General features: G+C 45.8%; 2 protein-coding genes and 2 non-coding genes across 6 annotated transcripts; all 4 read right to left on the reverse strand.

The window, feature by feature from the left end:
- Positions 1-236: 236 nt before the first annotated feature.
- Positions 237-4,816, reverse strand: LOC115147211 (40S ribosomal protein SA). Of its 2 annotated transcripts, none has more exons than XM_029689311.1 (8): positions 4,765-4,816; positions 3,619-3,790; positions 2,916-3,034; positions 2,225-2,470; positions 1,545-1,673; positions 840-1,008; positions 646-690; positions 237-404 (listed from the first exon to the last, which is right to left on the reverse strand). In XM_029689311.1, exons 2-8 carry the CDS (start codon positions 3,749-3,751, stop codon positions 310-312), a joined length of 936 nt encoding a protein of 311 aa, XP_029545171.1. In that variant the 5' UTR covers positions 3,752-3,790; positions 4,765-4,816; the 3' UTR covers positions 237-309. The 2 variants fall into 2 exon arrangements, with proteins under 2 accessions (XP_029545171.1, XP_029545170.1); XM_029689310.1 differs by having other exon boundaries at positions 822-1,008.
- LOC115147957 (small nucleolar RNA SNORA26) lies at positions 489-607 on the reverse strand. The gene has a single exon (XR_003866537.1). It is a non-coding gene; the product is annotated as a small nucleolar RNA SNORA26 (small nucleolar RNA).
- Positions 2,558-2,699, reverse strand: LOC115147932 (small nucleolar RNA SNORA62/SNORA6 family). The gene has a single exon (XR_003866515.1). It is a non-coding gene; the product is annotated as a small nucleolar RNA SNORA62/SNORA6 family (small nucleolar RNA).
- Positions 4,817-6,734: 1,918 nt separating the features above from the next.
- On the reverse strand, positions 6,735-26,467 carry LOC115147212 (mitochondrial glycine transporter B-like). Of its 2 annotated transcripts, XM_029689313.1 has the most exons (8): positions 25,999-26,467; positions 25,704-25,802; positions 18,030-18,154; positions 15,826-15,910; positions 13,390-13,572; positions 12,048-12,216; positions 11,431-11,594; positions 6,735-11,186 (listed from the first exon to the last, which is right to left on the reverse strand). In XM_029689313.1, exons 2-8 carry the CDS (start codon positions 25,716-25,718, stop codon positions 11,064-11,066), a joined length of 864 nt encoding a protein of 287 aa, XP_029545173.1. In that variant the 5' UTR covers positions 25,719-25,802; positions 25,999-26,467; the 3' UTR covers positions 6,735-11,063. The 2 variants fall into 2 exon arrangements, with proteins under 2 accessions (XP_029545173.1, XP_029545172.1); XM_029689312.1 differs by lacking the exons at positions 25,704-25,802; positions 25,999-26,467 and adding an exon at positions 24,113-24,545.
- Positions 26,468-26,590: the final 123 nt, after the last annotated feature.

A 26,590-nucleotide genomic window follows, 5' to 3' on the forward strand; every position in this document is an offset into this window, starting at 1 on the left:
ATGGATACAGCAACTAAGGATTCTATCTTTAAATATCAATTGTAAACTGAATAGTCACTATAATATTTGAATGGATTTCTGATTTATGTGTATACATTGTGACTCCGTGGTTGAGTGTTGAAGGCCAAACTGAAGACACAAGAGTAGATGACAGATTAAATTCTATGTCAATGTGAAAAACACTATAATAAACCCATGTATTTGTAATCGCCCTAATCCCAAGAAAAATAGACAAGTTTAAAAACAATAAGACAAGTTTATTGACAGTCACTGTTTAAAGCACAGCTTTTGACTCTTGATTGACACCACTTAGGACCAATCAGCGGAGGCACCACCCCACTCGGTAGCCTGGGCAGTGGGGGCAGCGGACCAATCCTCTGTGGCGGGCTGGGCACTCCAATCCTCTGTTGGAAGACAATCATGTGTGTGAGAGAATACAATCAAACCATTTATTGTACAGACATTTCCACAGTTAAGAGAAAGAGACATCGTGTTTCTCCCGACAGGATCCACAGTGAGGATTTGAGGCTTCACTACAGGTTTATGAGAGAACTACTCTACCCCTCTGTGTTGGTCATATAGGACATTTTAGGTCCTAGATGGGCAAAAAAGGGGTAATACTAATTTACTTTCAGTAGATCTTACCAGCAAAGCCTTCAGCTGCAGCTGGGGCCTTGGAAGGTGCAGCGGCTGAAAAGGAGAATTAAACAAAGTTTGAGTCAAATGTATTCCGGTAGCCATTTTGTTTTGTGATTGTCAAAATGTGCTACTCCATCCACCTTTGCATTTGTGGCCTCCACTCCTGTGTATTCATCGCTTACCCTCGGTGAAGCTCTTACCCTCAATGCCAGCAGGGAACTGCTGGATGGGCACAGAGGGCACTGCCACTCCCTCGGACCAGTCGGCCACCTCGGGCTGGGCAAAGTCGGCCGTGGGGGCGGTCCACTCGCCCTGGAACTCCTCCTTGCCAACAGCCTTCTCGGCCGCAGCCTGCTCCTCCTTCTCAATCTGGAACGGGACGAAGAGGTTAGAAGTTAGGGATGCGACGTCATAATTTGCATGAGCGCTCAGGTAAGCAGGCACCACAGGTATATAGATTCTTAGCGCAAGCATACAACACTCCAACACCACATCAGAAGCATATTTTGCTTCAAGTTGTTCCATCACTGATTGAGATAGGTCAGTTACGGTTTCAGACTGCCATCTCACCCACAATGATGGTTTTACTATTCCCTTCCAACGACAACTCACCCAGTCACTGACCGGACAACGCAAGTGCTTTTAGAAGGGGAATGTGCATTCGATGTCTCCAAACTCCGTTCCTGAATAGCTACATGGTGAGCAGGCTTTTGTTCCAGTCCAGCACCAACACATCTGATTCAATTAATCGTGGTCCAGACAGAGGCCCATGATTAGTTAAGTTGTATCAAACAATTAGTGCAGGGCTAGAACAAAAGCCCCAAACACACAGCTCTCCACAGTCAGATTTGAAAACCCCTGGTATAAACAGTGTGTGAACCATAGTGTCCCAATATGTCAGTTACCTCCTCTGGATCTCTGTAGAAGTAGAGATCAGGCATGACCTCCCAGGGGTGTTCCCTGGAGATGGTGCCCCTCATCCGCAGCACCTCCCTGGACAGCATCCACCACATCAGACCAACAGAGTGGTGGCCCTGGAACACATCATACAACAGTCAGTTAGACCTAGGGTTGTATACTAAGTCAATGACGATTATATGCACCGGCAACAGTCAGTCATACAGAGGCACGAAGGCCATCAACAGAATTGATCAGTCTAAACTAGTAGAATTTGTTAGTGATACCCAGTAAAAACATGACTACATGGGAGGGCATCTTCAACTACTGACGAGGAAGTAGAAAGGAAACGCCCTAGGTAGTAAGAGTCCGAGTAGGGTTCATGGTTGTGGCTCAGATCACTATCAAACTCCAGTCATGGGGCAGCAGCCCTACTGATGTTAGCGAAAACCTGGCCAGATCACTCTGGCACACTTCCCGACATCTTAACACAGACATCAGACCGTGTCAGGCTTCAATTGTGTGCTGCATATTTCCATCAGTTGACCAAGATATCAGCGGAAGTTACCATCTACTCTTTCATTGAGGAAGCACCATTGGGGACAAAACTGATATGATAGGCTGTTCAAGTCATATAAAAATGTAAGACCACTAGAACATACATCTGTAGTCTATGGCCTGTCTGTACCTTGTTGTTGCAGGGGATGGCGATGTCCACGTATCTGAGGGGAGAGTCAGTGTTGCACATGGCGATCGTGGGGATGTTGACGTAGGAGGCCTCAGTCAAGGGCTGGTGGTCGGCACGGGGGTCTGTCACGATCAGGAGGCGGGGCTCACGGAAAGCAGCCTGGATCTGATTGGTGAAGGTTCCGGGGGTAAAACGACCGTGGAAGGTGGTGGCGCCGGTGGCGGATGCAAACTTCAGCACAGCCCTCTGGTTGGAGGAGAACGGGGAGTGGAGTTAGTGGATTGGCCGGTGACTCAGTCAAGAATATAACTTAGCAGTTATTTAGTATGTTTTGGTTGTGGCTCAGGTCACTATCAAACTCCAGTCATTGGGCAGCAGCCCTACTGATGTTAGCGAAAACCCGGCCAGATCACTCTGGCACACTTCCGACACCTGAACACAGACATCACAGTGCCAGGCTTTAATTGTGTGCCGTTTAGCTAGTCACCCACAATTACATCAGGCCAACTGAGCTGACCAAAGTAATGTTCATTAGGGCACACCAGTAAATAAAAACAAGTTTCTTATTGGACAAGTATAGATAGTACCTCTCCTCTTTAGACTGTTGACTTCCATTTTGCGCCTCCTGAACATAACCCAGGAGAAACTCTGGGCCATCATATGTCAGGTGAGCTAGCAGTGGGGGTCTCACCTGTCCAGTGTTCCTGGAGGAGATGACGCAGACATCAGCTGGGTTCTCAATGGCCACGATGGCACGGGCAGCCAGCAGCAGCTTCTCCCATGTCTTCTTCAGGTTGATGATGTACACACCTGAGGGGACAACCAGTTACATTATTTACATGTTGATTCCCGACATGCATACAACCATAATGTCTATACACATGCTAGCCTTTCTCAGGACTATCAATGAAGAAAAAGACTGTACCAATTAAAACTGACTGAGGACTGGTGTTTCACCCAAATTGAGCTCATTATCTACTGGATAAGTGTTTGAGCAAGAGAAAAACATTCAATGTTCAGTGTTCCATCACTGATTGAGATGGGTCAGTTACGGTTTCAGACTGCCATCTCACCCACAGTGATGGTTTTACTATTCCCTTCCAACGACAACTCACCCAGTCACTGACCGGACAACGCAAGTGCTTTTAGAAGGGAAATGTGTATTTCAGAGGTCTCCCAACTCCGGTCCTATAAACTTGTGTGCAGACTATTGTTCCAGCCCAGCACCTGATTCAGTGTATCATGTCAAGACCACGAATTGTTGAATTACGTATGATAATGCAGGGCTGGAAGAAAAGCATTCACATCCTCCCCAGTCAAAATATGTGCAAGTTCAGGAAGTCTTCAGATCATAAAGAGACAAATATCCAGGGATCTCGTATTCCTCCACTCACCATCACTCTTTCTCTTGTACGTGTAGTGCTCCATCTGGAAGTCCATGTTGGTACCTCCCAGGTGGGTCCCGGCTGCCAGGAACTTGAGCACATCCTCCTCCTTCATCTGCAGCACATCCAGACCTCCGGACATCGTGACCACTTTTCCTAAGTTACGAGTTATGTGGAAAAGCTGCAGGGGGAAAAAAGAGACAGGTGAGATGTTGCACAAAGGTAGGGAAGCAGAGAATGATTGCAGTTGGAACTGAGGGGTAAATGTGGCTCAGGTCACTATCAAACTCCAGTCATGGGGCAGCAGCCCTACTAATGTTAGCGAAAACCCGGCCGGATCACTCTGGCACACTTCCGACACCTGAACACAGACATCAGACCGTGTCAGGCTTTAATTGTGTGCTGAACAAACTATCAAAGCTACAATGCTTATCATTATTTAGTGTACTTATACAGGCACTTGCAACGGGGACTTGGCATCCATTTCTAAAAACAGAATTTACAATTATTAAATCAAAATATTGTTGCAGTTCCTAACTACTGACATCTGATCTCTGAGTGATGATCGGCATGAGCATGTGGGGAAGAGGGGCGGCAGGTAACAGTGGTTAGAGGGTTGGGCCAATAACCGAAAGGTTGCTGGATCTTATCACTGAGTCTGGTCGGCCCCTGAACAAGACAGTTAACCCACTGTTCCCTGGTAGGCCGTCATTGTAAATAAGAATTTCTTCTTAACTGACTTGCCTAGTTAAATAAATAAGTGTTGTTGTAAGCAGCAAGTTTACTCCACTAACCCCAATTAGATGCAATATTGCTGGCCAATTAATATCAATACAATTTTGCAAATGAGCATTACATTACATGTGTGAAACTAGTCTAATTGAATGTATGGATGTTGGCTACTTCAGTTACTAGTATCCAGCTTCTTCAATGGATTTCACGAGCACGCATGGCTAACTAGCTGCTAGTGCTAAGGTTAGTAGTAGCTACATGGCTTCTGGCCTAGCTGTCTAACATGTAATTCGCTATTTACAACGGTTGTATTTATACGTATATGTGAAACATTCAGACTGAATTTCATAGTTGTTCGTAACAAGGCTTTAATATTGGTCTCCGCAACTTTTATCTCAAGAAAATAGAAAATTGTTATCTCACCACGAGACAACGCCGTATGGAGTTCTGTACCTCACGGTAAAAGAGAAAGAGAAACGGAAGTTACGTTTTTATATACTGTAAATTCCACCAATCATCTTCCATTTCCTTCTCCATGATTAGTAGTAGAAGCAATTCATAAAAAGGTCGATAGATGGTAGTCAAATCATTTGAGACGAAAGTGCTATGAGAAAGGGCATAAATTGTGATGGGAAGCAGTTGTTACTTCAAATTCAGTTACATTTATAATTAAATACTGTAAAGTTATTGCCAAGAGATCATGCCTTCACCCCATATAGTAATGATTGATTGAACGGCTTTATAGTCTATTTATGTCAGTAAAATTAAAGGTTGCCATTCTGAGGTACTTATATCTTTGAATATTTTGATGCCATTTCAATTAAAACATTATCCAATTCGGTAATGTTCAAAGGGAATATAAAATCCACTGCTTTGAAATTAAATCAATTCAGGCCACATCATAAGAAAGTGATTAGTTACAGCCGGTTCCTGCCTGGGATGAAATACATAGTCAGGAGAGAGAAGAAGAGGAACACTGCAGCCTGCCTGGTTTTCAACCTTCCCAAGTTCTCCTGCTCCTCCCCACAATCCACTGGCTTCCAGTCGAAGCTTGCATCCACTACAAGACCATGGTGCTTGCCTACGGAGCAGCAAGAGGAACTGCCCCTTCCTACATTCAGGCTATGCTCAAACCCTACACCCCAAACTTAGTACTCCGTTCTGCCACCTCTGGTCTCTTGGCCCTCCCACCCCTATGGGAGGGCAGCTCCCGCTCAGCCCAGTCCAAGCTCTTCTCTGTCCTGACACCCTAATGACGGAACCAGCTTCCCCCTGAAGCTAGGACAGCTGAGTCCCTGCCCATCTTCCAGACGCACCCGAAACCCTACCTTTTCAAATAATATAAAATAGTCCCCTTCCTTACCTCAAGGAAAAGTATACTTACTCTGCCTGTGATATGTGGTTGTCCCACCTAGCTATCTTAAGATGAATGCACTATCTATAAGTCATTCTGGATACGTGTAAATGTAGGAAGCAATGAGTCATACAAGACCATATCTATCTATATCTGATGGCTGATAATCCACTGAAAGACCGGAGTTCTCTGTGAACTCCCCTCACTCTTTTGATATCTCCTCACTGTCTTTAGTTCTCCTCTCTGTCACTGGTTGACCACCTTACTCTGCTTTTATCAGCCAAGTCTGTTTGCATTATGGATTGGTACTGTATTCACGAGTGTATGTATATCTCATGGTTATGCATGTTATTTTAACAGGGGCAATGGTAAGTGTGAGAGCAAATACAGTGGATTGGTGTTTCAAGGGAGATCTGTCTTACTATGCAAGGAATCTGTGCTGTTAGAGAATACTTGCCAAAGAGGTAATTTAAGAATACGTTTACCTGACCTCAGTCTTAGTGACTGTGTCGTGCATATCAGCATGTGTCGATCACACTCTGATTATTTCCCCCCTCTCTCCACATCAGGGAAAGTCAGCTGTGGGGCTGTCTAGTGCAGTGCCTGTCTCTTCCTCAGGACACATGGACCCCGGTGTTCTGAGGACATGAGCTGTAGCCTGTCACTGTCTGTTATGTCAATGTGGTGTTGCTTTGGAGAGACCAGCGGGCTATACAACAAATTAGGATCAATGAGTTAGCCAGCTAACTTTGATAAGCAACCAGAAATAACTATTGATCTTCTGGTTCATTATAAAAGCTAAACTTAGATGTGTGTTCATTTGTTGAATCAATTAGATCATGCCCATCTCATGCTTGTTTTAATAAAAAATTAAAACTTTGACTATTTAGGCAAGTTAGCTGGTTAACTCCTTGATCAGCGTTGTTTTGAGCCTGAAAATACAGCAGCTCAAGGTAAAGAGACCCACAAAGGATGATAACATGATGAACCAATGTTGACGTTAATCTAGGCAAAGATTGAATCAAATAAACACCAGGAATTGTACAAAAATGGGGGAATTTTATTCACTTAAAAACAAAACAGGCACAGCATCGGTCTGAGCAAACTCACACACACAGACAAAATTTTGACAATAATTGACAATATGCAGTGTAAAGTCACAATATCAAGGACAATAGTGATAGCGATGATAATCGCCAAGGCAAAAATGTTACGGCACAGAACAATTTGGTGGTAAGAGTTACTGTGTTATGACAACACAAACACACAGACAAGGGCTGAAGAGCTACCAATTCTAAAGAAACGTCAATCACCCCAGTCCTTTTACCAGCCGCTAAGGGGCTTGAATGAATGAATGAATATGAGTTGAATTCTAAAGTGCATTCACTGACTGGCATTGAGCTAGGATTAACTCAGTGTTTCCCCTCTCAATGACTCAAACGACTCAGCGGCCAGTTTATTAGGTACCCATTCACGAAAATGGTTCACTCCTACAGACAGTGAGTCACGTGGCTTGCTATAAAAAGCAGGCAGACAGGCATCTAGTTACCAGTCGATTGAACGTTAGAATGAGAAAAACGAGTAACCTATGCGACTATGAGCGTGGTATGATCGTTGGTGCCAGGCGCGCCGGTTCCAGTATCTCAGTAACGGTCGGTCTCCTGGGCTTTTCTCTCACGACAGTGTCTAGGGTTTACAGAGAATGGTGCCACAAACAAAAAACTTCCAGTAAGCGGCTGTCCTGTGGGTGAAAACTGCTTGTTAATGAGAGGTCGAAGGAGAATGGCAAGAATTGTGCAACCTAACAGGAGGGCCACAAACAGGCAGATAATGGCGGGGAACGGCATTTGGAAATGCACAACTCATCTAGCCTAGTCTAGGATGGGCTATTCCAACAGACAACCACACCGGCGTCCACTCCTAACAGTTATAAACAAGCGGTTCCAGTGGACACGTGATCTCCAACACTGGACAACTGAGGGGTGGAAAAACATTGCCTGGTCCGACGAATCCAGGTTCCTGTTGCTTCATGCTGATGGTAGAGTCAGGATTTGGCGTAAACAGCATGAGTCCATTGCCCCATCCAGGCTGGTGGCGGTGGTGTCATGGTGTGGGTAAAGTTTTACCGGCGCACGTTAGGTCCCTTGATAGCAATTGAGCAACGTTTCCACGCCCCAAAGAATTCAGTCTGTTCTGGAAGCAAAGGGGGTCCGACCCGGTACTAGATGGATGTACCTAATAAACTGGCTGCTGAGTGTATATTGAAGCTATGTTATGTCCTTTTCATTTGTGTGTGTAAAACGCAAAAACAGTTGGCAAACAGTGATTGTAGTGATGGTATTGGATTTAAAACAGTTTCTCTCAGCCATCTCTGGTCCTCGAAGCTTCAAGCTCTATAGACTGAGTATTCCAAACATTAAGAACACCCTCCTAATACGGAGTAGCGCTCACTTAGTGTATATTTTGAATCTGTAACAATACTTTTCAACATAACACATCCCTTTAAAACTGACATGTTCAAAAATAATACCCATGACATGGCACACTGGACACTGTGGGTTAAAACATATACACGTGTATGGGCTTCCAAAAATGAACTACTCAAAATACTGAATACATAGGCCTATTTATTTACAAAACTAACAACAGAGACCATCCAGGACCATGGCTGTGCATCACTGATATGGATTCCTATATTTAGCTGGGTAGTGTACATTAGTGCACACCGTAGCAAAATGTTTTGCATTGAAAAACAAAAACATTTTACGTTTCGTATAGGACAAGATCAGCTAGTCCCTCCGGTTTGCTTTCTTTTCGTGACGACTGAAACCGGCCCATGTAATACTGTGATGCTGAAGCCGCATGTTCATGATAGCGATGTTGACTATTGTCTCACAATGCTACAGCCCCAAAGGGGGCCAGAGTTGCATTGTCTGGGTTCCAATGGCATTGACTAGAGCCAATTATCCATCTATGGCTCTGGGATTGACTATCATTACTGGTTAGATAAAGCACATCCAGTCTACAACACTGCAACCAGAATGGAATGCACTAGAAATGAGATCAAAGTTGAATTGGGTATAGAGAACACCTGCTGTACACTATTTTAATATGGCTAAGTATGCCAATGCCAAGTAGCTACTTGTGCAGTTGCAGTATAGAAAATATCAGCCTAGTCTTTTGCTACAATGCACAGCAATATTGTCTTGATTGTCCAAGCTAGTAAGAAATATTTTAGTTAGTCACTAAATATCATATTTCCTTCAGTCAGTCGACAGGTCCCAATGATCACTGTGCTGTTATAATGTATTCTGCCGGTCATTTGTAAATATGTTGCATGGTTATGGCACTGGGTTGCTTTGTCCAGTCCACTACACTTTTAGCCAGCGGATAACCTCTTGCTGAGGTAATTCAATCAAAGCTGCTGTTTCGTCTTGAGAGTGTTAGAGACACCTAGATGTTAGTAACAGTCATTCATAGTCATAGGAAAGTGGGTGACAGTCGGCGACAGTCTGTCACTGGAGTGGTATCCAGAGCTAAACCACAGTGGTCATAGTCTGAGAGTCTCCCCCATAGAAATATAATTACATCATTCTCTATGGTCTCCCCAGTCTGAGAGTCTCCCCCATAGAAATATAATTAGAGCATTCTCTATGGTCTCCCCAGTCTGAGAGTCTCTCCCATAGAAATATAATTAGATCATTCTCTATGGTCTCCCCAGTCTGAGAGTCTCCCCCATAGAAATATAATTAGATCATTCTCTATGGTCTCCCCAGTCTGAGAGTCTCTCCCATAGAAATATAATTAGATCATTCTCTATGGTCTCCCCAGTCTGAGAGTCTCCCCCATAGAAATATAATTAGAGCATTCTCTATGGTCTCCCCAGTCTGAGAGTCTCCCCCATAGAAATATAATTAGATCATTCTCTATGGTCTCCCCAGTCTGAGAGTCTCCCCCATAGAAATATAATTAGATCATTCTCTATGGTCTCTCCAGTATGAGAGTCTCCCCCATAGAAATATAATTAGCTCATTCTCTATAGTCTCCCCAGTCTGAGAGTCTCCCCCATATAAATATAATTAGATCATTCTCTATGGTCTCCCCAGTCTGAGGGTCTCCCCGATAGAAATATAATTAGATCATTCTCTATGGTCTCCCCAGTCTGAGGGTCTCCCCGATAGAAATATAATTATATCATTCTCTATGGTCTCTCTCCCCAGTCTGAGGGTCTCCCCGATAGAAATATAATTATATCATTCTCTATGGTCTCTCTCCCCAGTCTGAGAGTCTCCCCCATAGAAATATAATTAGATCATTCTCTATGGTCTCCCCAGTCTGAGGGTCTCCCCCATAGAAATATAATTATATCATTCTCTATGGTCTCCCCAGTCTGAGAGTCTCCCCCATATAAATATAATTAGATCATTCTCTATGGTCTCTCCAGTATGAGAGTCTCCCCCATAGAAATATAATTAGATCATTCTCTTTAGTCTCCCCAGTCTGAGAGTCTCCCCCATATAAATATAATTATATCATTCTCTGTCGTCTCTCCAGTCTGAGAGGGTCTCCCCCATATAAATAGATCATTCTCTATGGTCTCCCCAGTCTGAGAGGGTCTTCCCCATAGAAATATAATTAAACAGATCCCTATGGTCTCCCCCATAGAAATAGATAGTTATCTATGGTCTCCCCAGTCTGAGAGGGTCTCCCCCATAGAAATGTAATTAAATAAATCCCTATGGTCTCCCCCATAGAAATAGATAGTTCTCTATGGTCTCCCCAGTCTGAGAGGGTCTCCCCCATAGAAATGTAATTAAATAAATCCCTATGGTCTCCCCCATAGAAATAGATAGTTCTCTATGGTCTCCCCAGTCTGAGAGGGTCTCCCACATAAAAATATAGTTAAACAGATCCCTATGGTCTCCCCCATAGAAATATAATTAAACAGATCCCTATGGTCTCCCCCATAGAAATAGTTATCTATGGTCTCCCCAGTCTGAGAGGGTCTCCCACATAAAAATATAGTTAAACAGATCCCTATGGTCTCCCCCATAGAAATAGATAGTTCTCTATGGTCTCCCCAGTCTGAGAGGGATGTCATTTAAGGTCAGGGTTGACAATGAAAGGACATACATCAAACATTCACAATCACTCTCATAAACATCAACATGTAAAACACACACACCTTTCACTCTTCCATGCCACCGACACCCACCTCTTTTTCTTTCCCAAGCTAGTTGCAGTGATAAACAGTCCCTACACCTCCTCTCTCCTTCTCCTCTCTTTCTTCTCCTTCAAACTGCTGCTTTGTATAAAAACAACTCCCCACATCACTCTTCCATTATCAGTTCCTCCCTGTCTCCTCTCCTCAGGACTTGAGTCCCATGCGGGCCATCAGCTGTTCGTAGACGGTCCAGGCCATGGCTGCCATCAGAGTCCTCCTCAGAGAGCGTGGCACAGCCCCACGGAAGAAACCCCTCAGACCATGCTCCTGAAGGAGAGAGAAGAGGAGAGTTCAATCACTGTTCAGTTGGTAAAAACAATAGTGTGTGCAAGAGATGTTCAGTCGCTTTTGGAGGAACATTTACGTTCAATAAGAAGTGCTTCAAATCCATAGCTATATCTCATGGATTAAAATACCCTCAGAATAGGAAAAATTGGAAGACGAAGAATGGTACCTTACACATAGGAAATTAATCATGTAGTGTATATTTTCATTAAGATTCAGGCCTCACCGTATAGATGTAGCGAATGGCGTCCTTGGTGGTCCAGTGGGCGGGGCTGACCTGGATGTGAGTCTTGACCACGTCAGCTGGCTGGGTGACCACAGAGGCCAGGACTCCGGCCATCACCCCACAGCCAAAGTTCCCCAACGGGGCATAGGGCGACGAGCTCACCTCTGAGGGAAGAGACCGCACAGAGAATATCAGACCTACACGGGCACTAACAGAAAATACATCGGCAGGTAGCCTAGTGGTTAGAGCGTTGGACTAGTAACCGAAAGGTTGCAAGATCGAATCCCCGAGCTGACAAGGTACAAATCTGTCGTTCTGCTCCTGAACAAGGCAGTTAACCCACGGTTCCTAGGCCGTCATTGTAAATAAGAATTTGTTCTTAACTGACTTGCCTAGTTAAATAAAGGTAAAATAAACATGTCATTATTCTGGATTACTTGGAATTCAGTGCAAGCAATACCCCACATGGCGTTTAATAGCTGTTTACACTAACAGACACCAATGTAAAGAAATCCTGCTGAAGTAACACACTTGACTATTTAGTGTGTCGGTGTGACATTTTGTAGTCTCTCACTCGCCCTCTTCAACTCCTCTCACATAGAGTGTGTTTCTCTTACCCGGTGGCAGGGACCTCTTGGCCTGGCTGTAGAACATGACATAGATGCCAGAGAAGGGGGCGTCTCGGAGCAGTGTGGCCGTCAGCCCGGAGAACAGAGCCCTGGGCCCCTCCGTCTCACACACGCTCTTCAGAGCTCCCAGGACGCTCACGTAGTTGTACCTTCCGCTCTGCGAAACACACACAGTAATACACCACATTATACACTACGACCACAGTAGATCACATAGTTATACCGTCCACTCTAGAATACCTACAGATTACCACGAGTGTTGGGGTTGGTTCCATTTCAATTGACTGAATTGAAATGGAATTGACCCCAACGCTGAATACAGCAGAGGACGGCTCATAGTAATGACCGGAATGGAGTCAATAGAATGGTATCAAACACATGGTTTTCATCTGTTTGATACCTTCCCATTCACTCCATTCCGGCCATTATTATGAGCCGTCCTTCCCTCAGCAGCCTCCACTGACTGAATACTAACTCAACACACAACATTACACACAACTACTAGCAACATTAAACCAGACAGATATAAACACTAAACCAGATAGATATCCACCACCACTGGAAACCAACGGAGCACCATTAATAAACAGATGACACATCATAGTCATACAGATGAAGAAACTAGCAGGCGACATAGTTATATTAAACATTTGTAGTCGTGACACATCCTCTATGCACAGCTAGATGCACGGTCCTTATAAAACCAACACGACAGAATTTATTCAATAGAAGCGTTTAGTTCCCAAGGCAATCAGCTCTCCCTTCAGATAACCTTCTCTCTCTCCACGCTCTCTCTCCTCTCTTTTCCCTTTATCTCCTCCTTCTCTCTCTCTGCGGTAGCAGGCTGCTAATTCTACCATCATCCTCTCTCTAATTCTACCTTCCAGCTCCAGCCCACAGACACCAGAAATATCCCAGCCTATCTGCTAGTGCTTGTTCTATGCTATTACTGAACCACCAACTCCTCCCCTTCCTCCTTTGTTTACTTCCTGACTTCATTCTCCCTTTCCTCTCACACACATTCTGATTCTGAACCATTCCTCATCTTAAGTCATACATCCTTCCACCCCTTCTTCCATCCATTCATGCTCATCTTCCTCCTAATCCATCCTACACATACATGGCTGTAGCAAACCTCATCCTTGCTCCTCTCCCTCCACCTCCTTCTCTCCATCCTACACCATTGCCTCAAAGTCTTTTTCCATCCTCATATAGCTGTAACAACCTTCGCCCACTCAACCATGCCTTAATCCCAGCTCCTTCCCCTCTCCATCGCGCCATCTTTTATTTTAGTCCGTCCTCATTCACAACACCGAGAAGAAGCTCTCACCTCGAAGCGTGTCTTGATGACGGTGACAGGCAGCATGCAGACCCCAGCCACGGCCCTGGCCCCGGCCCCCAGCAGCACAGCCTCCCCAGCGTTAGGGGCCCGGCCCTCCTGGAAGTAGTGCTGCTTCAGTGAGTAGAAGGTAGAGAAGTAGATCCCTACGCCTGGGATACAGCGCACAAACGACTAGAGAGAGAGAGAGTGTGAGGACAGAGAAAGAGAGGGGAGAGAGAGAGCGAGGGGGAGAGAGAGAGAGGGGTGAGAGATGGGAGAGAGGAGGGCGAGAGAAAAAGGTTAAGATTTAGATTGTAGCTGAATTCTTCTTTAAGGTAGAAACAATGGCGAAGTGGATAAAGATGTTGGAACTCAGATATGACATCCACTGAGTTTTTAAACGACGGAGCGCGACATGGTTCAGCAACAATAAATCAGCACAATCAACTTTTTGGGTTATCAAATTGCTGCCGTCTTGGAGCTAGAATTGGAATCATGTATACTGTGCTAATGAGGACATGATAAAAGAGTCAAGGAGAGCAATGTACAATTCGGTGAAATGCGCAAACGAGGCATTTGTGACAGTTGAAGTCGGAAGTTTACATACACCTTAGCCAAATACATTTAAACACAGTTTTTCACAATTCCTGACATTTAATCGCAGTAAAAATTCCCTGTCTTAGGACAGTTAGGATCACCACTTTATTTTAAGAATGTGAAACGTCAGAATAATAGTAGAGAGAATTATTTATTTCAGCTATTATTTATTTCATCACATTCCCAGTGGGTCAGAAGTTTACATACACTCAATTAGTATTTGGTAGCATTGCCTTTAAATTGTTTAACTTGGGTCAAACGTTTTGGTTAGCCTTCCACAAGCTTCCCACAATATGTTGGGTGAATTTTGGCCCATTCCTCCTGACAGAGATGGTGTAACTGAGTCAGGTTTGTAGGCCTCCTTGCTCGCACATGCCTTTTCAGTTCTGCCCACAAATTGTCTATAGGATGGAGGACAGGGCTTTGTGATGGCCACTCCAATACCTTGACTTTGTTGTCCTTAAGCAATTTTGCCTCAACTTTGGAAGTATGCTTGGGGTCATTGTCCATTTGGAAGACCCATTTGCGACCAAGCTTTAACTTCCTGACTGATGTCTTGAGATGTTGCTTCAATATTTCCGCATTATTTTCCTCCCTCAAGATGCCATCTATTTTGTGAAGTGCACCAGTCCCTCCTGCAGCAAAGCACCCCCACAACATGATGCTGCCACCCCCATAATTCACGGTTGGGATGGTGTTCTTCGGCTTGCAAGCCACCCCCTTTTTCCTCCAAACATAACAATGGTCATTATGACCAAACAGTTATATTTTTGTTTCATCAGACCAGAGGACATTTCTCCAAAAAGTACGATCTTTGTCCCCATGTGCAGTTGCAAACCGTAGTCTGGCTTTTTTATGGTGGTTTTGGAGCAGTGGCTTCTTCCTTGCAGAGCGGCCTTTCAGGTTATGTCGATATAGGACTCGTTTTACTGTGGATATAGATACTTTTGTACCCGTTTCCTCCAGCATCTTCACAAGGTCCTTTGCTGTTGTTCTGGGATTGATTAGCACTTTTCGCACCAAAGTACGTTCATCTCTAGGAGACTGAACGCGTCTCCTTCCTGAGCGGTATGACGGCTGCATGGGTCCATGGTGTTTATACTTGTGTACTATTGTTTGTGCAGATGAACGTGGTACCTTCAGGTGTTTGGAAATTGCTCCCAAGGATGAACCAGACTTGTGGAGGTCTAGAAATGTTTTTCTGAGGTCTTGGCTGATTTCTTTTGATTTTCCCATGATGTCAAGCAAAGAGTCACTGAGTTTGAAGGTAGGCCTTGAAATACATCCACAGGTACACCTCCAATTGACTCAAATTATGTCAATTAGCCTATCAGAAGCTTCTAAAGCCATGACATCATTTTCTGGAATTTTCCAAGCTGTTTAAAGGCACAGTCAACTTAGTGTATGTAAACTTCTGACCCACTGGAATTGTGATAAAGTGAATTATAAGTGAAATAATCTGTCTAAACAATTGTTGGAAAAATTACTTGTGTCCTAACCGACTTGCCAAAACTATAGTTTGTTAACAAGACATTTGTGGAGTGGTTGAAAAACGAGTTTTAATGACTACAACCTAAGTGTATGTAAACTTCCGACTTCAACTGTACATGGGGCCGCCATCTTTATGCACTTCTGCTATTGTTCACACAAAAGAAAACAGTTGTAAAAAAAAAAGTCCTGTCGTTTTTGGAGAGTGACGTGATGTACTAAGAAAGTCTGGTTCTTAGAAAAAGATTGACTAACCAAAGTGATACACTAAGCAAGATTTTGTACACAGACTGTGTTAAAACAGGGAAAGTAAACCACAAGATGAACAGGGAAGCCGGACTGTTTCAATTAGACTCTCACCGGTGACACTCCCTTCCACAGGCCCAGGAAGCTCTCTGTCCGAATGACCTGGACAAGCACCGTCATCATCCCCACTTTAGGAGCTCTGAGACAGGAGATAAATAAATGGTTACACACACACACACACACACACACACACACACACACACACACAGAGAGATTAGATACCTGAAAATAAGCGAAAGCCTACAAAGACAGATTCACCTGTAGAGATGTTCCCAAAACGTCTTTGGGGGTCAATTCTAGTGAGGAGTTGTTAGCATGGAACTGTGTCTAATTAGCATATACGGGTCAAATGAGGGGATTCAAACTGTCTGAAAGCTACTGAAGAGGGATTCTACACTGCAGTGTGTGTGTGTGTGTGTGTGTGTGTGTCTCTGTGTGTTTGTATCGGTGTTTATGCAAGTATACATGCGCGTGTGTGTGTGTGCCTATGTGTCTCTGGCTCTTTCTGTGTACGTGTGTCCTACAGACTAGAGCTGGGACGAGAAACCAAAAATGACCGACACTGACATTTCATACCGAATCAATTTTGCGAATGCATATATGAAAGCAAAACGGCATAGAGAAACGCATCACGCTGCCGGAGCACACTTTCATCTATGCCGTTTCATTTGAGCCAATCAGAGCCCTGTTCTATCCCAAGCTTCCAACACCTGCTGTTGGCAGTTCTCCCAAGTGATGTTGCGAGTGGCCTCGTTCATTAGTGATGTTGCGAGTGGCCTCGTTCATTAGTGATGTTGCGAGTGGCCTCGTTCATTAGTGATGTTGCGAGTGGCCTCGTTCATTAGTGATGTTGCGAGTGGCCTCGTTCATTAGTGATGTTGCGAGTGGCCTCGTTCATTAGTGATGTTGCGAGTGGCCTCGTTCATTAGTGATGTTGCGAGTAGCCTCGTTCATATTGCGGGGTCAAATGAACGGAGTCAAAAACTGCCGTCCCAGAAATCCAAGGACAATTGCTGCCAAATAAGGACGCTGTGTGGGTTGTTTGGGCCTATTTTGGTTTTCAACCTAGTGACATTGAGCAGAGTGAGGCGATGTGCTTGAACTGTCGCACAACTATAGCAACCACTCGAGGTAACACCAACAACTGTTTCCACCATTTCAAACACAGGCAGGTAATAGAGCATGACGAATGCATGGCGAAGAAGAATTAGGCAGAGGTCAACAAGTGTCATGACTAGGGCTGTCATGAAATGTTGTCAGCGGGTGATTGTGATGCAATTAACTGCCTGACTAACGGTAATTGACTGTTAATTAACATAAACGTGTTTAGCATTTCTGGCTACCACACATAGCCTACAAGCCACTGATGCAGACCTTTGGACGTCTACATTTTAAGTCCAATAAACCCATTTAATATTGCTTACAGCATTACAATAAATCCATTGTTTATTTTAGGTAGGTCTAAAGAAACATTATGAGGTGAAGAAAATGTAGCCTATTTCAGAAGAACACAGTGAGGGACAATGAAGGTCTGAGTACCAGCCATTAGCAGAAGTTAGCAAGTTTGGTAGGCTATCAGCGGCATCAGAGCGCAGTTTTGGAGCCTCGTTACCGTGACTCAACGGTCATGTGGAATTTGACTGCGGTCATGACTCATGACTGCCGGTGTGGCGGTAATATGGTCACTATAACAGCCTTAGTCATGACAAGAGCAGTGCCCAGGGACAACAACCCAATAAGGAATCGTTTGCACACACAACTTACTATGCAACACACACTAACCGATGGAAATGAAATGACAGATGGCATAACGTACCACATCGCAAAAGAAGATGGTTCACAATCTGGACAAGAAATACAATGTCATGGCAAAATAGCATCGGAGCTGAAACGGGTGCAGTGCAGTGTTTCGCAACAACAACTGATATGTGATCTAGCAGGACGGTGAAGCCCTACATGTCATTGACACTGCACTACATCGAAGCTGAAGCTGCGCAGCAGGTGCTTGTAGTCTGTTTAAAATACAGGTCTCTTCCTGTCGCAGCGTTACATCCTCTTTTAAACGCTGGATCACCTGGTAACCAAATAACTTAGGATAATATATTATGGCCATTTCTTTGACACAGTGTAAATAGGGTGCAAATGGAGAATAACTGTGCACCTCCCCAAATAATAATTTATCATAATTGAATCGCAAAACATTTGTCAATTTATGGCGATATGGATTTTTGTCCGAATTGCCGAGCTCCACTACATACCCAGGCTTCATGTTGTTCTGCAGGGTCTGCAGGCGCGTCTTGACCAGGTCCAGAGGCTGGAAGAGCAGCGTGGAGCAGGTGCCGCTCAGGGAGCCACACATGAAGGCCTTGAGAGCTGGATGCGCCTGGGGGGGGGGCATGGAGAGAGCGAGTTGGGCGGAGAGAAGAGGGTCAGAAAAAGTGGACGAGGGATAAGCACAGTTCCACATGTCGTTTTATGTGTGACTGATGCTACATACACGGGCATGCAGGAAGGCAATACAGCTTACACCGCACATTCTGTTTGTGAGAACACAAACAATGCCCTAAAAGGCTACGCACAGTACAGAAACATGTTCATGATGTATGCACATGTACACGAAGATACAACAAATTGCAACGGCAGCCACAGAACACAGGCGAGTGCCCACACAACCAGTGGTGATGGAGATGCGTGCAGACAGTCGACACACAAACAGTGGAGCCGTCATGGCGAATCACACGGAGACTCAGCGTTATCACTATTCACACGTCTGATGGACAAACATGGAGGGTGGAGATGTACACAGACAAACACTAAATACAGCTCGAGACGGAGGGATAAATGGGACACACACTGATAAATACACAGGCGCACGTACATACATACATACATACATACATACATACATACATACACCATTGCACTGCACACTCATCTGGACAAAAGGAATGTATACGTGAGGATGCTGTTCATCGACTACAGCTCAGCCTTCAATACCATAGTTCCCTATAAACTCATTACAAAGCTCACGGCCCTGGGTCTGAACTCCTGCCTATGCAACTGGGTCCTGGACTTCCTGACGGGCCGCCCCCAGGTGGTGAAGGTAGGCAACATTACGTGCTCGACATTGATTCTCAACACTGCGGCCCCACAAGGGTGCGTCCTCAGGCCCCTCCTGTATTCTCTGTATGGCCTCACACAGTTCCAACTCCATCATCAAGTTTGCTGACAACACAACAGTAGTAGGCCTGGTTACCAACAACGACGAGATGGCCTACAGGGAGGAGGTAGGCACTCTGATGGCATGGTGCCTGGTAAACAACCTCTCCCTCAACGTCAGCAAAACAAAGGAGCTGATTGTGGACTTCCGTAGGAACCAGGTTGGACAGTCCCCATCCTCATCAACAGGACCCTGTGGAGAAGGTCAATAACTTCAAATTCCTCTGTGTAGACATCTTAGAGCTAAAATGGTCAAATCACACAGACACTGTGGTGAAGGCGGCAGAACAACTTCAGGAGGCTGAAGAAATTGGGCCTCTCCCAGAGGGCCCTCAGTGTTCTACAGGAGCACCATTGAGAGCATACTGTCGGGCTGCATCACAGCCTGGTACGGCAACTCCACTGCCTCTGACCGTAAGGCACTTCAGAGGGTGATACGTGCAGCCAAACGCACCACTGGGTGCACACTGTCTGCCCTCCAGGACATCTACAACACCAGGTGTCGCAGGAAGGCCAAGAAGATCATCAGGGACCTCAGCCACGGCTGGTTCTCGCTGCTTCCATCATTCAGACGCGGGCAGTACAGGAGCATCATGGCGAAAACTGGAACACTGGCCAATAGTTTCTACCGCCAGACCATCAGGCTGCTGAATAGCTACCACTAGTCAGCTACCTACTACCCCCTCCCCTCTGCTACTCCCCCTATGGACATTTCCTCCCCACCCCAATGACATTCATCACTGTTACAGTTGTTAATATGTATATTCTTATTATTATTTCTATTGTTTTATTTCAAAACCCTTCAATGGTCATTTTGTCTGCCTGCTTCTCCCCCCTCAACAGTCTTTAGTCAGTCTGCTGCTCCCCCTATGTTCACCCCTTAAGTTTTTAGTCAGCCTGCTGCTCCCCCTATGTTCACCCCCTCAACAGTCTTTAGTCAGCCTGCTGCTCCCCCTATGTTCACCCCCTCAACAGTCTTTAGTCAGCCTGCTGCTCCCCCTATGTTCACCCCTCAACAGTCTTTAGTCAGCCTGCTGCTCCCCCTATGTTCACCCCTCAACAGTCTTTAGTCAGCCTGCTGCTCCCCCTATGTTCACCCCCTCAACAGTCTTTAGTCAGTCTGCTGCTCCCCCTATGTTCACCCCCTCAACAGTCTTTAGTCAGTCTGCTACTCCCCCTATGTTCACCCCCTCAACAGTCTTTAGTCAGCCTGCTGCTCCCCCTATGTTCACCCTCCACAGTCTTTAGTCAGTCTGCTACTCCCCCTATGTTCACCCCTTAAGTCTTTAGTCAGCCTGCTGCTCCCCCTATGTTCACCCCCTCAACAGTCTTTAGTCAGCCTGCTGCTCCCCCTATGTTCACCCCTCAACAGTCTTTAGTCAGCCTGCTGCACCCCCTATGTTCACCCCCTCAACAGTCTTTAGTCAGCCTGCTACTCCCCCTATGTTCACCCCCTCAACAGTCTTTAGTCAGCCTGCTGCTCCCCCTATGTTCACCGCTCAACAGTCTTTAGTCAGTCTGCTGCTCCCCCTATGTTCACCGCTCAACAGTCTTTAGTCAGTCTGCTACTCCCCCTATGTTCACCCCTCAACAGTCTTTAGTCAGCCTGCTGCTCCCCCTATGTTCACCGCTCAACAGTCTTTAGTCAGCCTGCTGCTCCCCCATGTTCACCCCCTCAACAGTCTTTAGTCAGCCTGCTACTCCCCCTATGTTCACCCCCTCAACAGTCTTTAGTCAGCCTGCTGCTCCCCCTATGTTCACCGCTCAACAGTCTTTAGTCAGTCTGCTGCTCCCCCTATGTTCACCGCTCAACAGTCTTTAGTCAGTCTGCTACTCCCCCTATGTTCACCCCTCAACAGTCTTTAGTCAGCCTGCTGCTCCCCCTATGTTCACCGCTCAACAGTCTTTAGTCAGCCTGCTGCTCCCCCATGTTCACCCCCTCAACAGTCTTTAGTCAGTCTGCTGCTCCCCCTATGTTCACCCCCTCAACAGTCTTTAGTCTGTCTGCTGCTCCCCCTATGTTCACCCCCTCAACAGTCTTTAGTCAGCCTGCTGCTCCCCCTATGTTCACCCCCTCAACAGTCTTTAGTCAGCCTGCTGCTCCCCCTATGTTCATCCTCAACAGTCTTTAGTCAGTCTGCTGCTCCCCCTATGTCCACCCCCTCAACAGTCTTTAGTCAGTCTGCTGCTCCCCCTATGTTCACCCCTCAACAGTCTTTAGTCAGCCTGCTGCTCCCCCTATATTCAGCCTCCACCCCCTCAACAGTCTTTAGTCAGTCTGCTGCTCCCCCTATGTTCACCCCTCAACAGTCTTTAGTCAGCCTGCTGCTCCCCCCTCAGTCTTTAGTCAGCCTGCTGCTCCCCCTATGTTCATCCTCCACCCCCTCAACAGTCTTTAGTCAGTCTGCTGCTCCCCCTATGTTCACCCCTTAAGTCTTTAGTCAGCCTGCTGCTCCCCCTATGTTCACCCCCTCAACAGTCTTTAGTCAGCCTGCTGCTCCCCCTATGTTCACCCCCTCAACAGTCTTTAGTCAGCCTGCTGCTCCCCCTATGTTCAGCCCTCAACAGTCTTTAGTCAGTCTGCTGCTCCCCCTATGTTCACCCCCTCAGTCTTTAGTCAGTCAGCTGCTCCCCCCATGTTCACCCCCTCAACAGTCTTTAGTCAGTCAGCTGCTCCCCCTATGTTCACCCCCTCAACATGCTTTAGTCAGTCTGCTGCTCCCCCTATGTTCAGCCCTCAACAGTCTTTAGTCAGCCTGCTGCTCCCCCTGTTCACCCACTCAACAGTCTTTAGTCAGCCTGCTGCTCCCCCTATGTTCATCCTCAACAGTCTTTAGTCAGCCTGCTGCTCCCACTATATTCAGCCTCCACCCCCTCAACAGTCTTTAGTCAGTCTGCTGCTCCCCCTATGTTCACCCCTCAACAGTCTTTAGTCAGCCTGCTGCTCCCCCCTCAGTCTTTAGTCAGCCTGCTACTCCCCCTATGTTCATCCTCCACCCCCTCAACAGTCTTTAGTCCGTCTGCTGCTCCCCCTATGTTCACCCCTTAAGTCTTTAGTCAGCCTGCTGCTCCCCCTATGTTCACCCCCTCAACAGTCTTTAGTCAGCCTGCTGCTCCCCCTATGTTCACCCCCTCAACAGTCTTTAGTCAGCCTGCTGCTCCCCCTATGTTCAGCCCTCAACAGTCTTTAGTCAGTCTGCTGCTCCCCCTATGTTCACCCCTCAGTCTTTAGTCAGTCAGCTGCTCCCCCCATGTTCACCCCCTCAACAGTCTTTAGTCAGTCAGCTGCTCCCCCTATGTTCACCCCCTCAACATGCTTTAGTCAGTCTGCTGCTCCCCCTATGTTCAGCCCTCAACAGTCTTTAGTCAGCCTGCTGCTCCCCCTATGTTCACCCCCTCAACAGTCTTTAGTCAGTCTGCTGCTCCCCCTATGTTCACCCCTTAAGTCTTTAGTCAGCCTGCTGCTCCCCCTATGTTCACCCCCTCAACAGTCTTTAGTCAGCCTGCTGCTCCCCCTATGTTCACCCCTCAACAGTCTTTAGTCAGCCTGCTGCTCCCCCTATGTTCACCCCCTCAACAGTCTTTAGTCAGCCTGCTACTCCCCCTATGTTCACCCCCTCAACAGGCTTTAGTCAGCCTGCTGCTCCCCCTATGTTCACCGCTCAACAGTCTTTAGTCAGCCTGCTGCTCCCCCTATGTTCACCCCCTCAACAGTCTTTAGTCAGCCTGCTACTCCCCCTATGTTCACCCCCTCAACAGGCTTTAGTCAGCCTGCTGCTCCCCCTATGTTCACCGCTCAACAGTCTTTAGTCAGTCTGCTGCTCCCCCTATGTTCACCGCTCAACAGTCTTTAGTCAGTCTGCTACTCCCCCTATGTTCACCCCCTCAACAGTCTTTAGTCAGTCTGCTACTCCCCCTATGTTCACCCCCTCAACAGTCTTTAGTCAGCCTGCTGCTCCCCCTATGTTCACCCTCCACAGTCTTTAGTCAGTCTGCTACTCCCCCTATGTTCACCCCTTAAGTCTTTAGTCAGCCTGCTGCTCCCCCTATGTTCACCCCCTCAACAGTCTTTAGTCAGTCTGCTGCTCCCCTTATGTTCACCGCTCAACAGTCTTTAGTCAGCCTGCTGCTCCCCCCATGTTCACCCCTCAACAGTCTTTAGTCAGTCTGCTGCTCCCCCTATGTTCACCCCCTCAACAGTCTTTAGTCAGCCTGCTGCTCCCCCTATGTTCACCCCCTCAACAGTCTTTAGTCAGCCTGCTGCTCCCCCTATATTCAGCCTCCACCCCCTCAACAGTCTTTAGTCAGTCTGCTGCTCCCCCTATGTTCATCCTCCACCCCCTCAACAGTCTTTAGTCAGTCTGCTGCTCCCCCTATGTTCACCCCTTAAGTCTTTAGTCAGCCTGCTGCTCCCCCTATGTTCACCCCCTCAACAGTCTTTAGTCAGCCTGCTGCTCCCCCTATGTTCACCCCCTCAACAGTCTTTAGTCAGCCTGCTGCTCCCCCTATGTTCACCCCCTCAACAGTCTTTAGTCAGCCTGCTGCTCCCCCTATGTTCAGCCCTCAACAGTCTTTAGTCAGTCTGCTACTCCCCCTATGTTCACATCCTCAACAGTCTTTAGTCAGTCTGCTGCTCCCCCTATGTTCACCCCCTCAACAGTCTTTAGTCAGTCTGCTGCTCCCCCTATGTTCACCCCCTCAACAGGCTTTAGTCAGCCTCAATGGACATGTATTTATTCATCACTGCTATAGTTATTTATATAGTGCTATTTCTATTGTTGTTTTTTTATAACAATTTTCATTGTTTTATTTCACTTAGTCCTGCAGCAGATGTTCACTGTACCCTCCAATCACACCTGCAACCCTGTACATGTGAATTTTAAACACTCAATCTGAAACCCACATGGACACACAAACATATATACACACACACACTCACAGATGACACACACGGGCACAAAGACATAGATGCTGACAGGCGGATGATGCCGGATCTCAAATACTGTAATCATGGTGATTAACAATTACTTTTAAAAGCATGTAGACAACTGCACAACTGCATAGCATGAAAACGCATCCACACTGGCACTTGACAGTTACACACACTGGCTATCCTCCCTACCTTTCCCAAGATGCTTGAGGGTTTGCCTCCTTGAGAATCCTGTTTCTGTTGCATGTCTCCCTCTTTCACCTCTCTCCCTCTCTGTGCTACTGCTACGAACAGCATATTACAAAATAAGCCATCTCCATCTCTCGCTTCCCTCTCTCTCTCTCGATCTAACGCACAATGGTTTGCTGCTGCTACCTCTTTTCTCGCCCCCACCCACAGGCTTCTAAATTGGTTTCTCTCTCTCTCAATTGCTCGTTGATTCGCACATACACACACATATACACAACAGAATTGCGCTGCTCTCTCTCTCCTCCCCTCAAAATCGCTTTCTGACAAATTTTGTCTCTATGAAATGATGTATGAGTCATGCAGTGGCTGTGTCTCTGTGTGTGATTTAGACTGTGTGTGTGTGAGAGTCTGTCTGTGATTTAGACTGTGTGTGAGAGTCTGTCTCTGTGTGTGTGTGTGTGTGTGTGTGTGTGTGTGTGTGTGTGTGTGTGTGTGTGTGTGTGACACTAAATATGGGTCACTGAGAATTGGATGGTGGTGGGAGTCTGTTTATGCAAATGAATGTGTGACTTTCAGCCTGTGTGCACTACACTGTCTTCCCCAGGCCAGGATGACATAACCAATGTAATACTCTACTACACTAATTTGACAATGTTTGCACAGAAAATACAACTTTCTCCGTCTATGGCAGCCTCCTTTACCACGACGTCACAGGCTTAGGCTCACAACCCATTATTCGCATCATTACAAAACAATATGTCCTATTTTTCTAAAGAATGCCATGGCAACAGACAACTATGACCAATGAGAGGCTGCCTGTAGAACATAAAAGGGTATTGGGCCTCACCTCCATGCACTTCGGAAGATTTCAACTCCATACTTCTGGAGAATATAGTCAAATCCTGCCCATGACCGCAGGTATTCAAACCAAATCTTTGCAGAAAACACATTCAGCTAACAGAATGATGGTTTGTGCCATCATTCTGTTACCAAACATTGCATCTGCAATGTTCAAGTAAATGTGTTTTAGTAACATTTTCTGTGGAAATTGTTATAAGTAGTCCTTGTGCAGAGAGTTGTACGGTTTGTTTAACTTTGCAATCATTTGGTTTAATTTGACATACATTTTAAAGCTGCAATATGTAATTTTTGGGTTAAGACCAAATTCACAGAAATTGAGTTATAGATCTGTCACTCATTGAAAGCAAGACGTAGAAGTAGATCTGCTCTATGTGCGTTATTTCTATACTTCCTGTCCTTAAAATTTCGTTTTTGCGTCTTACATTTGTACACCAACTACAAACATCTGAAACAAATATAGATTTTTGGTTATAGAAAATGTATTTCACAGCGGTTTATATGGTAAAAAAAAAGATTCAACACTTTTGTCATATAAACTTAAATTAGGCGAACTATTAGATTTTTAGCAACCAGGAAATGGCGGAGCGTTTTCTACATCTTTAATTTAAGTGAATATTCTGAGACTCAGTATCACTCTGTCAGTCAGGTTAGCTCGCTTGTATAGTAACAAAGACAATGCCTGTGGACTACATAGTGTTCATGTATACATTTGTAGCTAACGTTACTAACTTACCAGTGCCAACTCCATTTTTGATGATGCAGTGGATGAATCCAGAAGGAGCGCCTCCTTCCCTTCTCTTGCCGTCTTGTCGCTGTTTGTTTACAGCCCCAACTACAGTGAGGGGGTGAATAGCTATACCAATTACATACGCACGTCGACATAAAGATGCAATGTTTTGCAGACTCGCTACAGCTATTAAACTATAAAAGGACTACATCAGGTCAAACTGAATACATTAGTTAGCTACTTTTTTAGCTATTTAAAAGGTGGTCAAATGTCATGCACACGGCACGTAAACATACCTTACCTGGCTTTGAAGCGCTTTGAAGTTAGCTAGGGATCGATTATTCATTTCAAAGACGGTCATTTTGCCGGTGACAGGCTACTAGAAACAAGTCGGTCACTACACCAACTAGCGGACTGTTAGGTTAAAAGCTGGCGACCTAGTAAGCGCGGACCTTTGAGTAATACTATAACGGTGTTTAGCTAAAATAAATACTCCGTTTAATCGTTAGGTAGCTAGCCAACTGTCTCACCAAAATGAAGCAAGCTAGCCAACGTTAGCTGTACTGACTTTGCAAAAGTAGTTGGCTGGCTTTGTACTAAAACGTTTGACTGCTCACAGCAACCAACGTGTATTCGGCTAGTAAAATAGAATTCACTTTGTTTAACACGTAGACCACTATGCAGTTGCTGCCATCCACCTTGTTTCTTACTGTCAATGACAATGTTTGTCGGTGTAGGGAAATGTCAAACCTTCAGTGCGTGCGTAGTGAGATCAGCAATTCCCTTACGTCGCCCCAAGCCCCCCTCTACCCCGTACCAGTCGGGGCCAACCGGTTCCATCTCGCTTTCCACTGCAAAATATACAGTGGGAGGGGAGCATAGGCAATATTTCT

This window comes from Salmo trutta, chromosome 14 (assembly GCF_901001165.1).
Source record: "Salmo trutta chromosome 14, fSalTru1.1, whole genome shotgun sequence".
Classification (NCBI taxonomy): Eukaryota; Metazoa; Chordata; class Actinopteri; order Salmoniformes; family Salmonidae; genus Salmo; species Salmo trutta.

Bases quoted from the DNA above. Each gene is read 5' to 3' on its own strand.
- LOC115147212 (XM_029689312.1), bottom strand. From the start codon at position 24,217: ATGCTGTTCGTAGCAGTAGCACAGAGAGGGAGAGAGGTGAAAGAGGGA. The intron at 15,911-18,029 runs GTATGTAGTGGA...CTCCTGTCTCAG, and splicing joins CAGAACAACATGAAGCCTGG to AGCTCCTAAAGTGGGGATGA. The intron at 11,187-11,430 runs GTGAGGCCTGAA...TCTCTCCTTCAG, and splicing joins CCATTCGCTACATCTATACG to GAGCATGGTCTGAGGGGTTT.
- LOC115147211 (XM_029689310.1), bottom strand. From the start codon at position 3,751: ATGTCCGGAGGTCTGGATGTGCTGCAGATGAAGGAGGAGGATGTGCTC. The intron at 2,471-2,915 runs GTGAGACCCCCA...TCCTCCAACCAG, and splicing joins CCTCCAGGAACACTGGACAG to AGGGCTGTGCTGAAGTTTGC. The intron at 1,009-1,544 runs GTAACTGACATA...GTCCCGTTCCAG, and splicing joins TCTACAGAGATCCAGAGGAG to ATTGAGAAGGAGGAGCAGGC.